Source organism: Anneissia japonica, unplaced genomic scaffold (genome assembly GCF_011630105.1).
Source record: "Anneissia japonica isolate Jap-2015-1 unplaced genomic scaffold, ASM1163010v1 scaffold1356_len1145284_cov175, whole genome shotgun sequence".
NCBI classification, from domain to species: Eukaryota; Metazoa; Echinodermata; class Crinoidea; order Comatulida; family Comatulidae; genus Anneissia; species Anneissia japonica.
This window is the reverse complement of record NW_022706987.1, coordinates 47,911-61,564: the sequence shown is the minus strand read 5'-3', so window position 1 is coordinate 61,564 and position 13,654 is coordinate 47,911. Positions and strand designations below refer to the sequence as shown.

General features: G+C 31.6%; 1 protein-coding gene across 5 annotated transcripts in view; it reads right to left on the bottom strand.

Moving 5' to 3' along the window:
• The window catches only part of LOC117106247 (dual specificity protein phosphatase 1B-like), a 28,524-nt gene that overhangs the window by 14,307 nt on the left and 563 nt on the right, over positions 1-13,654 (bottom strand). For 4 of the 5 annotated variants that reach the window (XM_033247603.1, XM_033247606.1, XM_033247607.1 and 1 more), the window contains exons 2-4: positions 1,598-1,850; positions 719-832; positions 23-141 (exon numbers count right to left, since the gene is read on the bottom strand). In XM_033247603.1, the coding sequence (XP_033103494.1) occupies positions 23-141; positions 719-832; positions 1,598-1,842 (478 nt within the window). In that variant the 5' untranslated portion in view covers positions 1,843-1,850. Of the gene's footprint in view, positions 1-22; positions 142-718; positions 833-1,597; positions 1,851-10,514; positions 10,636-13,654 lie in introns of all 5 variants that reach the window. The other variant, XM_033247604.1, reaches the window with a different exon arrangement.

Sequence of the window (13,654 nt, the reverse complement as noted above, 5' to 3'; positions counted from 1 at the left end):
AAATTTAAATTGGTAAGTTTACCTTTAAAAGCAACTCCAAGTTCCCGTAATAAATGACTTTTGTATTGCGTATTCTCTTTATCCACTTTAAAACACATTTTCTGAAATAAGTCCAACTGCTGACGAAATCCAAAATTTGGTCTGAAAAAAAAAAATATTCCAGTTAATTATGGTTTGAATGTTGCAACCCAGAATGGATTTTTGACAGGAATAAATACAGTACACAACAAATGTCAGTTTTCTAAATACTGTAATAGACTATTTTCATTTAATCAAGATTTACTTCATTTTATTTTGATCACAATTAGCAGTAAAATTAAAACTGAATTGCAGGTGATTTACAATATACATTAAAATTCTTGATAAAAATAAAATTAAAAAAATTAAAAAAATTAAAATATGTACTATAAAAGTAACAATTTACAAGAATGATGATACACAAAATTATTTACATAAAAAACACTACTTATACTACTATTAAGGGACAGAGACAATGATTATGAGGAGCCTGTTCAGTAAAGCAAACAAGGGTACAGAATGTTTACATGTACAGTAACCTGGAATTTGTAGGGTAATCATTTTTAACTGAGTACCCTAGTAATGTTTAGATTGAACAAGAATTCAGCTTGATGAGGCAGAACAGGGTGCCATGGAATATGCAGAGCACACAAATAAACTGTGATTGCAAAGGCTTTTCTTATCATTTTGGAAACTTTACCTGGCTTGAGGGCGAGCTTTGCGTATAGAAGTTAGCGCATCATCAAAGGAGATCTTCTCATTCTTCATTAGATATGCAGCAACTATAGTAGAACTTCGAGATATACCCATGAAACTGAAACACAAAACATTTTTTTTTAATATGCTCTGGCATTCTGCTGGCCATCTACAGGGTATCATGTTGATAACCTTTACATCAAAGGATGACAACACCATTTTACTTTAATGCAAAGCAAAGAACAAATCTTTTTGACATTTCCACAAATTGCTGTTAAGACATTATAATCAGAAAATTTCTATATTGGTGGTTAGTGTATGGACTATTTTTGTAGTATTTTGTCATAATTTGTTCTTGATATTTGAAAAAGTATTTTATGGAAGCTTAAAATATAATAAGTTATATTTTTATGGATTTCACATTTGTTCTGTACTAACAAACCCGATAAATATTATGTATGATGTATAACAAAGAAATACTCATATTACTAGACAAAGGTAAAGAGAGGCGCTAAGCTGGTTGACCTTTACATAATTCTTGATATAGTAAAATGAATGCCCCGGTGGTTTACTATTACAGGTGAATATGGATTTTTTGGGGTCACAGCTTGTAGTGTTACATCAATATACACAGTAAACTTAAATATATGAATTTTGTGTTAAACTACCAACTTGCAACATAAGATAATTACAGTTCGAAACTTATACAGGTGTAAGTGAAAGGCTTTCAGGATTTTGTTAGTCTGTCAGACACCTTGTTTAATAATTCAGGCACCTGTCAGGAAAACTCTGACGCTGCCACTGCTTGCAGCTTTTTTGGGTTCCAAATGTATTGGCTAACTTCAACACTAACATTACTGTACTTTACTATAGATTATCTCACCAATGAACTAGAACACCACCACTTTCAATAGAATTCTCAATGAATTTGACACATTCTGGCATCAGACTTAACAAATCAGCATCTGGATCATCATTCACATACACAAATTTATTGCAAATATTGTTTGGTAGAGGTGGTTTTGCCCATTCGATTGACAGTACATTTTTAATTCCATTTTCCCGTAGTTTGTGTTCCCTGGCATCTGAACGAGCTCCCAAGAACAAATTTGGTCTTATTTCACTCATCGTTTAGCCTGTAAAGAATTAGTAACATTTTATATTATAAAGAGCATTAAATAATAAAAAAAAATCATGCAATGGCCATACATTTGAAGTGCAATAAGTATATTATTTTTCCAAAGGATACAAACAATTGAGTGGTGGCTCCAAGTTTTGCCTGAAGAGGAGGCTGATTTCTCCAATCTGGGCATTTTCACTACTGATTTGATTGATCTTGGACACTAAATTTAATTCAAATTTTTGAAACTTAATAAAACCAAAAAAGTACTGGGCTCTCTTTCCCTATCTATACTCTTTGCACTACAGATGAATAGACAAATTGGCAAATGATTTTTTCATTTCATATTAATACTATATTACTGTAAATACCATTCACATTCATTATTGGTGTAAAATAACCTTGAAATCTTTAACTTTAAAATCTGTGAGTTTTCGTTTATCCGCAGTAAAACTGGCAAATGATAAATTATCTGTGAGTCTTACAGTCAATCCGTATATATTGGCAACTATGTTCCATTTTCTCAAAAAATTCATGTTTGTTACTTGAACCAATAGGGGGTGCTATGCATAATATATTATCACTGCACATGAAGAAATAGACAACCCCTTCTTTGGGGCACTGTTCTGTGAATATTCTAACACTATGACCAGTTCCTTTTAATGAATGAATTGATTACTTATAAAAACAGGGGTCCCAAGTTGGATGAACCCATTTCCTGGAGATTCGTTTAATGACATTAGGAGCATCTATATATTCTATGAAGAAAAATAATTGTAGGTACCAAATGAAGGGCCATGCCTACATCAGGCCCACCATGATTGGGGCTGAGGTGATGACATTTTTTTAACCTAGGCACCTTTAGAAGCCCAGAAATGGCACTGTCAGACTGCAAAAAATAATTGGCAACCAAAGTTTAGGCCTAAATAAAACAAAAAGATTTGTTTTTTACTGAATTTGCGGGAGATAAGTGAATTTGCGGGAGATTTTTGCTGTTTGCGGGAGTGTGGATACCATAATGATTTCTGGTAGACTTTAAAAAAAATTTAAGATAACATTTGAGGGTCCAAAACCAACAAAAAATTATTTCAGTTTACTGTCTTATGTCAAATAATGTTCTTAATGATATAAATGAACTTTTATAGATGACTAATGTATCTTTCACTTCTAGGTAGCGATCATAACATAATTGTTGTATCTTAAGTTTAGTATAACAGGTCGCATAATTTATCTGCAGTGGAACACAGAAAGAATTAGGAAATCGTTTCTCCCATCTGCCATCAGAAATTATAACGCATCGTGGAAGAGGTAAATTAAATTTAATGTTGAATTAATGCTAGCTGTTTACATTTTAAACTAGTTTTAATTTTTCAATCAAAATTTTATCTTTATAATATTTTAATGTCTCAACCTCAGTATTTTTAACTATTTTTACCAACTTTGAAAGTTTAAAAGTTTTCGGATTTTAAAACCAATCAAACTTCTGAACATTTTTATGGCTGGTTTGCAGTTTTTTATGCTTATGTATGTTGTAAATCACTTTTTAAAACTTTTTTTGAATGTTGTTGAATGTTTTTATATTTCAAAATATTTTTAGACAATGTTCAGCATGTACACTCAGCCAAAGTTTCAAACATGTTTTTATCTGCATGTTTGACTAATAAATCGAAATTGAATCTATAAAAGATTTTAGAACTGTTTAATTGTCAATAAACCAAGCACAATGGATGTTAACTTACAATAATGTACGGTAATTATTATTGATATTAATATTAAATTATTGCAAAATTTTAAACCTTCCACCACACCCCACCCCCTAAAAAATAATAAGGAATGTACTGTAGATGGAATATAAAGAAAGATCACTGATCAAGATTGGACAGCATTCCAACAAGATCTCTTATTTAAATTTAGAGACTGGAACCCCTTCAATTTAAATGCTAATAAACCATGGGAGTCATGGAAATCCTGTGTTTTGTCTTCTGCTCAAGAAATAGTCAATCATCAAATCTTTGTTTCACCAATTTAAAAGCCAAATGAAATAAATACATAATACAAAAGGAAAATGACAAAGCAAAAAAAAAAAAAAAATCATAAAAATTGTTAAAATACGCTTAAAAATGTTAAAGTATTAAAATTTAAAAATTGTAAACCGTGGTTTGATAATAGATTAATTCAATATAATGAAAATAGATTAATAATTATGAAAACAGATTAATGATAATAAAATAGATTAATTCAATATTTTAATGAAAATAGATTAATTATGAGAATATATTAATGTTTTGTTTTTAACCAATCAGCAGCAAGTCTCACTACACAAAACATATAAGTATTTCACTTTTTTGGAATTTTTGCAGATGTTATTCTCCTGAAGTAGACTGAAGCAACTCAATCGAAACGTCAAGGTATTTTCAACCAACAACAAAAGTTCTTTTCAGAACTATCTACGTGGTGTACTGCAAGCATAAATATATAATAGATTAATGATAATGAAATAGATTAATTCAAAATAATGAAAATAGATTAATAATTATGAAAATAGATTAATGATAATGAAATAGATTAATTCAAAATAAAAAAGCATGTCATGCCAACAGACATTATTGTACACATAAGGATAATACAGAATTAGAATATAATGATAAATGACTATCACTCCTCGAACGTATACCGGATGAATGGAATAAAGGGAAAATTGTCCCTATTGTAAGAAGGTGATCGACATACATAACCGTAGCTAGAAAGAGTATAACCCTGAACTCTAGCATTTCAAAACTAGTGGGTCCCCGAAATATTTTGGTGGGTTGCGAGACCTTGACAAATCACAAAGTTTTAGCTAGGCCCTAACTTGTCGTCGAAAAGTCACCACAACTAAGACCATGAATAGACTTCATGAAAATGTCCTATCTGAGCGTGCATATCTTCACGCTAAGTTTTCCGCTTTGATGTTTTGACATCAAAGCTGCCTAGCTCTGTGCGTCGCAATCAATCGTGCGCTCCTAAGAATTAATTTAGGTCAGCAGCGATTGATTTGACGTGGGTTCGCGTGAGTTGTGGGGATTCCACTTGAAGCGCGTTCAACTTTATATTTCATCAACTTTTCTAATTGCTAAGAAGTTGAAATCATGTCAAGAAAATACAAGAAGGAATACCTTGAATTCAGGGTTGGTAGTGAACGGAGACAAGCCACAGTGTGTAAATTGTGGGTGGATGGGATCAAACGATTCAATGAAGACATTTCATTCAAACTATCACCATTGCTTTCGATATGTTGGAATACTTTAATCATACATTGTACAAACACAATCATGCAATGAATAATGGTATGACAGAATACTTTATTAATAATTAATTACAATTTAATGAGACACAATTTAGCATCAAAACAATTATAATAAAATACACTGAAATGAAACACATGGTGCGCAACATAAGCATGGTACAGCGTTCTCCAACTTGTGCATGAAAGATGTCTGTGTGTCGAGCCATGGTCTGAATTTCTTAACTGGGTCGTCAGTCTAAAAAAGTTTGTGGAACGCTGCTTTAAACACGATGGGAAATAAATTTAAATGGGGATGGCTTAATAAAATCAAAGAACTTCTATATATAACATGGAGAATATAACAATATTGAATTATGTAATAATTGGATGTATAAATTTAAAGATCAAAGAGAGCAAATCTAAACCCTCACTGATACATTATACAATGTACAATTTCTCATGCTGTATCTCCTTGATGAAAATGGGAGAAAAAAACAGAAGAAGCCTAAAATTTAAAGCAAGCTGCAACTTCTTAAACCTTGGCAGAAAAAAATCATGCGCGTCAGAAAATTTGGGTATATGTAAGCTTTGTAAAGAAAAGGATAATGAAACTATTAAACACTTTTTATTAGAATGCAGTTAAGAGAAGAAACCTGTCAAAACCTTAAAACAGAATTTTACATTATGAATATGAATCTTTAACTGGAAAATCATTTCAGAAAGGTGCTAACGAAATGAAAATACATATTACTGTTAGATAATTTATACATTGAGAATATGACTTCAAGCAACTGTATGTTTTCATTGGCCTATTTGTTAAATGTCCTCTTTATTGACCTCATTTTGCTTACATTACGAAGGCAGAGACACATGAAATCTATCTTTAGAGTAGTACTGATGCGTCATTTCCACCTATTATGTGTGTGTATATATATATATATATATATATATATATATATACCTTTATTCGGCTTTTAAGGGGAAACTCTTTTGTCTATGATTTCCCCTTAACGTCGCTTTAGTTTCCCCTTAGCGACACTACTTTCGCCTTATGGTACTGTTTTTAACCACTTCATTGTTTTAGTTTCCCCCTATGGATACTTCTAAGCTCCTATATGTATATGTATATATATATATCAGTCAGTTTGTGGGTTCTCAATGAGTAACAGTAAAACTTTGCTTTAGCTCCCATGACCCGAGGGCTCACTCCTAAATATTTCTATACGGGGAGATGCCGCATTTACGGGGTATATTTTTGAAGAATTGGTAGCACAAGTGTGAAATATGGGGGAGTTGCAACATTTATGGAGTATACTTGCAAGGACTTTGTAGCACAAATGTAAGAAATAACCGGGATGAAATTTGTAGTTAAAGTCCCTGGCATATCCTGTGTCAAAGTGCCACGATTTTCCACACGATTTTAGCGGGAATTTCAAGCTAGACTGGGTGCTAAGTTGGTAAGCACCTTGCTAAGCCTACCTCTGGTACAGCCACAAAATCGTGACCGGACGGAATACTTTTTGCCATTGGTAACCAGTGAATATTGCGCCCTCTCTAGCAATATTTAGTGACCTTTTTCCTGTCGTCTTTTAGAGCACAGTGCGATTTTGGTAAATGGTAGCAAGTCCATAGTATTTTCAGGAAAATAGGTAGTGCAAGTGTCTCATGTCTTGAAATGGCTGCGGCACCCCTCTGTTTGGTTGGTATGCAAGTGAGCTCTCCGGGTCTCCTGACCAAAATGTTATATTGTAGGGCACCTATTCCAAAATCATGTTAATTTTAATTTTAGTGCAAACTATAATGTTTTTGAAGGAAAATGATGGAGAGAATACAAGATATTTCCCCATACCAAGTTTTGTCTTCTGCTCAAGAAATAAAAGGTTATCGTCAATCATCAAATCTTTGTTTCAGCCAAATTAAAAGCCAAATAAAATACATAATACAAAAGCAAAAAAACAAAAAAAAATCATAAAAATTTTTAAAATACGCTTAAAAAATATTAAAGTATTAAAATTAAATAATTGTCAACCGTGGTTTGATAATGAAATAGATTACTGTAATTCAAAATAACAAAAATAAGATTAATGATTATGAAAACAGATTAATAATGAAATAGATTAATTCAAAATAATGAAAATAGATTAATTATGAGAACACATTAATGTTTAGTTTTTAACCAATCAGCAGCAAGTCTCACTACCCAAAACATATAAGTATTTCACTGTTTTGGAATTTCTGCAGATATTCTCCTGAAGCCGATTAAAGCAACTCAATCGAAATATCAAGATATTCTCAACCAACAACAACAGTTCTTTTCAGAACTATTTATGTGGTGTACTGCAAGCATAAATATATAATAGATTAATGATAATGAAAGATTAATTCAAAATAATGAAAATTGATTTATAATTATGAAAATAGATTATTGATAATGAAATAGATTAATTCAAAATAATGAAAATAGATTAATTATGAAAATATATTAATGTTTAGTTTTTAACCAATCAGCAGCAAGTCTTACTACCCAAAACATATAAGTATTTCACTGTTTTGCAATTTCTGCAGATGTTATTCTCCTGAAGCCGATTGAAGCAACTCAATCGAAACGCCAACAACAACAGTTCTTTTCAGAACTATCTATGTGGTGTACTGCAAGCAGAAATATTTAATAGATTAATGGTAATGAAATAGATTAATTCAAAATAATGAAAATAGATTAATAATTATGAAAATAAATTAATGATAATGAAATAGATTAATTCAAAATAAAAAAGCATGTCATGCCAACAGACATTATTGTACACATAATTATAATACAGAATTAGAATATAATGAAAAAGGATTATCACTCCTTGAACGTATACCGGATGAATGGAATAAAGGGACTCTTTATTGACCTACTTTTGCTTACATTACGAAGGCAGAGACACATGCAATCTACCTTTAGAGTACTGATGCGTCTATTCCACCTATATTCATGATGTGTTGTGTGACCATGTTTCTCCCGCACTTTCAATTTCCCAGCATGGATTTATTCCAAAGCATTCTTGTACTACAAACTTAGCTAACTTTATAATTGTTGCATGCTCTCAATAACAACTCTCAGTGTGATCTAATATATACTGAATTTTCAAAAGCATTTTACCGAGTTAAGCACGATCTGCTCATTCATATTTCTAAATTCGACACTACTTGTAACTTATTGAAACTCCTTCATAGCTATCTTACACACAGAGAACAGAGAGTTACTATTGATGGCTCCACGTCTGAATGGACCTCGGTAAAATCTGGCGTTCCACAAGGCACTATTTTAGGCCCTTTATGTTTTAATCTTTTCATTAATGGCTTACCTTATAATTTTATTTCGCAATGTCTATTACATGCTGATGACTTAAAATTATTCTAATTGGTTTGGATACTGATGATGTCAAAAATATTCAAGACGATTTATGTAGATATATATAGATATATAACAGACATTTTTGAGAAATGTTTAAACTATATGGCCCACTGCGTATCTCCGGCCAGTTTTTAATAGTATGCACAGAATGTCAGAATAGGTAAACACTATTTTGAACAATCATATTGCATTCCTTCCTGTTTATTTTTCATGTTAACAATGGGCAGTTGTTTTCACAACCATAACATTACTCTGACATTACCTTTTCCTTTACTTTGATCACACTTTATAATTTATTTCAACCATCACCCACATGACAACTACTACAGTATCATACTTCTAAGGTAGTACAGAACATCTGTAGTTGTTCTGGAAATTCTGCCTATAATTACGTATGTAAGGAAATACTGTACACAAAAATAATACAGAATGTTATCACAGGCCTCCCATAAACAAAAAGGTCTAAGGTCCAGAACTAATGACTATGCCATCATGATCTTTGGTTACATTTTCTCTAAACAACTTTACTTGTCAGATCACTGATCAATTATTAAGAAAAAATGGCCTGTAAATCTTCACCTTGTCCCATTTTGGTCTGAAAGATGTTATTACTTTGTATATACTGTAAATCAAGCCATATTTTTTGTACTCAAGACAAATTAATAGGTGCTATGGAAATTTTGTATTTACAGTTAAACTAGCCTAAGTCGATTGTACCTAAAAAGTCGATTCTTAGTCAATCTTATTTTACATGGCAAATTGTTGTGTTTTCAATTAATTAACAATCTGTAAGTCAAATTTTATCAAAGTCGAACAATATTTCAATTTTTGATTCGACTTAGGCAAGTTCAACTGTACTATGGATATTTGAAAACTTGGTTATCTGAAATGCATTTTACTAACTTGAAAAGCCTGTAATATCCTCCAGCCCTTCTCCGGGACTTGCTCAACCCAACACAACCACCCAAAAATTGTCGGATTTAGGCCAATTTGCCAAAACCCAGGTGGCCAAATTTCAGATTACTGAGTCCACTCTGCCGAAGAATTTGCCAAATATCAAACTGCTAGCTCAAAAATTGTGAAACCCAGTTTGCAAATACCAATTTTGCCGAAAGTGAATTTAAAAGCAATACTGTATCAGAATCAACAAGAATATGAGATTGCGCCATATCTTTGCACATATTACGGTACCAGCTATACATATCAGCTATACTTTGGAATGAAATTAGCAATGATGTTGAAAATGTTAAGAAACTGTCTTTATTAAAAAGATAATTGCGACATTGTAATTACACTTTAGAATGTTTAAACTACTATATTTATTTTTGTTGACACCATGGTGGTAGTTTCTAACAAACTACTGTATATTTGTTTTGTATTCCAGTTTGTAAAGTGTAATTCAGCTAGTTTAAGATATAAGTCTAGTTAAGATATTTGTTAGTTTAAACAACTGTTTGATTTGTTAATTTTAAGTAATTTTTTTCTTTTGATTTTCTGGTTACTGTTGTAAACATGCCTTGCATAATAACAACTTGTAGTTCCTTGCATAATAACAACTTGTAGTTGAGTCAAGTTTCCATGTTTTAAATACAGCTTATTATTATTATTATTTTTATTATTATTATTATTATTATTATTATCAGGTGAAATGTAGCCGAGCAGTAAAGGTTCACATATTAAGTGTAAATATTGTGGCTATTTACAATTTCATCTCTGTATTATAAATAATTAAACGTCGAATAATATTATTTTCTCCAAAAAGTTTGTAATCACCGTCATTTCTTTTTGGTAATGATAGTTCCAATAATTTGTTTACTACAGTAGCATTATATTCAGTTCTAATTAAATGTTTTTGAATTTGTCACACATTTATCCTGTTGGTTGCCTTGTTATTTTGTTGTTTCACTGTAACAAAAATTATTAAAAGAGCATAGCACAGTAGTACAGTACACTACATGGTTTGATTGAAAAATTCCTTGAATTATAATTGTTAATGTTTTATTCATATCACATACCTCATAAATATTTTATCAACAACAACAATGGAGATAGACATTTGTTGTTGCCAAACATATGGTAGCTGATTTAAGGCAGTTCACTTTTTTCCCAACATCTGCATAAATTAATATGAACCAGCTGGAATGTAGATGAAATAACATATTGAGAACAAAGGTAATTTAACCAATAAAATGTTGTTATTACTAATCACTTTACCTTAATAATATATATTACCAAATAAATAATCATGAGGTATAGTAAATAAAAATCTGTGAAATCCCATAGAAAGCCATAAAATTTTGTCACGCAAAAACAATTCTGTAAGGAGAGGCTGAATTGGGCCTTTATAGACAGTCCAAGATATTATGTATGAGCTCCACCCCTTTGACTCTAGCAGGGCTTTTTCTTAATAGCCATGGAGGAAAGAACATCCTAGCAGTGGTATACCTAGGTGTCGTGACTCCTAGAGTCGTAAAATTGGCGGGGGGTATGAAAGTAAAGTGGGGGTGGCTCAAGATTAGATGGGGGAAGTTACCTCACAAAATAAGGTGATTTTCAACTACTTCCCCATTATTTTTTTATTTTGTAGGGGGGGGGGGAGTATTTTTTTGATTGGGGAGGGTCCCGTAAACCAATAGATACGCCACAAATCCTGTGTACGAGCCTGCTTATTAAATTCTAATTAAAGATATACGGTTTTGAAAAATTCAATTCCATGGAATATTCTAGTTGAAGCTGTACAAAAAGTATTAGTTCTTATTAAACTTACAGTTAAAAAATTGAATGAAAAATGTTGACCTCTCAGTTAATATAGAAATAAATAATCCTTTTCTAATTTACATTTAATTGGGTTGTTGACTTACTGTAGATTGGAAATGAAAAATGTCTATAAATCAGCAATTTTTTTTTTCCTATTATGAGCTGTTCAAATTTCCAAGGATTTTCCTATTTTTTGGACAGACAAGTACATCAAAATATAATTCTCTATGGTAAAACAAAAAAGATTATAAACATATCTGGCATTTTGAATTGTAATCAAAGAGTCCATTACGGTGATTAAGCCATTTTGTTATTAGATATAAATTATCGGAAATAAAATTTAAAAAAAAACATGTTTTCTGCTTTTTGCACGAAACCTTAAATAGGCTGGTAATTAAGTACAAAATTTCTGTGAATCAGTGAAAAATAATTTTTATTTTTATTGTAAGATAATAGCATTTTGACCATTTTACATGGGCTATTCAAAATTTCAGTTAGATTTTTTAAGTCTTTCCCAATATTTTGCCAGTAGTAGACCTTTGATTTGCAAGTAGATATAAAACATGCTTATGACAAATATCTATGTCCTTCACTACATAACATTGAAAAAACCTTGATTGATGGTAATCAATCTTCGTTTTCACTGAAGAGAGAATCATGCATTACTGTATTGTTCATTTAAGGTAAGGGTTTCTTTACATTGCAGCACATACTCTTTAAGTCATTAACAAGCAGTAAATGCAGTAATGTAGTTCAATTTTTTGACATAGATTAATGTCATAAGCATGTCTTTACATTAATTTAAATTACAAAAGTATGATCATGTATTCGGTGAAATAGGAGATTAATTTTACCATCAATCAAGTATTTTCAGTGTATGTAACGTAGGGCATAGTTTGTCATATAAGCATATTTTTCTTTACATAAATTAATTTTAATTTAATTTACAAAAAAACTATCAATGTGCTGTACAATTAGTAAGACAATTGATGCATATTTTCAAAAGAAACAAGGTATCTAATATTATTACTCTTAAATGTTAAAACTTTTGTTCCAACATAATAATTTTCACTTATATTTCAAAATTAACTTGAAAGGTTAGTTTATTGGTTACACACCAGGTTGGTCATTACTTCAACATGGCTACAGATTCGTGAAAAAGTTGTATGACTTGTAAGAACTGCCCAAACCCGGTTATACAGCTTTACACCACCAAAATGTACATCCTCAAGCAACCAATGAGGAGTATCACTGAATCGTTAGCCGATTCGATCGGGAGTCTTCCAAATTTCCATGCAATTTACAGTCTCCTGAATTTTAAAAAAGAACCCCAAAATACCAAAAACAGCTAAATTGTTGCTTTTTTGTTACCAATAATTTAGTATTTCTTAAAAATATTTAATTATTAATTTAATCATACCAATTATTATCACTATCCTGGAGTTTTACAATTATTTTCAGTAAATTTTAATATTGATTTTGAAATTGATGTGAATTTTAGTGTCTTTCATACTGTAGGCCCTACTGTGTTTACTATGTGAATTCTAGGTGTTTCATAGGCCTATAAATAGTCAAAATGAAAACAAATTTCCAGTGTAATGTTCGACATTAAAAGTTATCTTATCGTATCTTTATATCCATCTATGCTGGTCTGAACATATGTTGGTGCAACGGTTTTCTGAGCATTACTATCACCTCGAAAGATCACTTTTCAAAACGCTAGCATCCTAATGAAAGAAACTTTCAACATTTTGGGGGTGGGGGTGCCCTTCACCAGCGCACCTCTTGTCTCCAGAATTTTGAGTTCCAGGGGTTGGAACGTTTGCAACTACTGCATATTACAGGACATGGTTCTCTCAGCAGATAGACCAAGGTCTAATTTTCTGTCATTTTGCATGAAAATCAGGTCTGTTGTTTCAAAATGTGCAGACAGATTTTCTTGCAGTTTGCAAACTGTGCATGGACTCAAGACTGTGCATGACAGTTTATATTGTTATTGAAGGGCCAATACCTAATTATGTGCAAAATCTTCATGGAAATTCGCCCTCCATATTTTCCAAAATGAGCGGACGGATTTCCAGGCCAAACAAATTTCTGAAAAGGGATATAGGCCCTATATACTGTATACTATACTGTATACTATATACTGTGAAACATTTTATTTGCACGGAGGATATCTCTAAAACCAATTTGCACGGTAAATTGCTGGAAATTAAAATTTGCACACAGAATCATTACATAGGGGCCTTACCTGTACACTGGTATGGCAATGCTTATTTTTAGCAAAAATTGCACAGAATTGCCCGTATTTTCCAAAATGAATGGACGGAATTCTAGGCCTAATTTTTGACAGATATACCCTATAGCCTAGCCTAACCCTGTACCAAGCCTTATTATA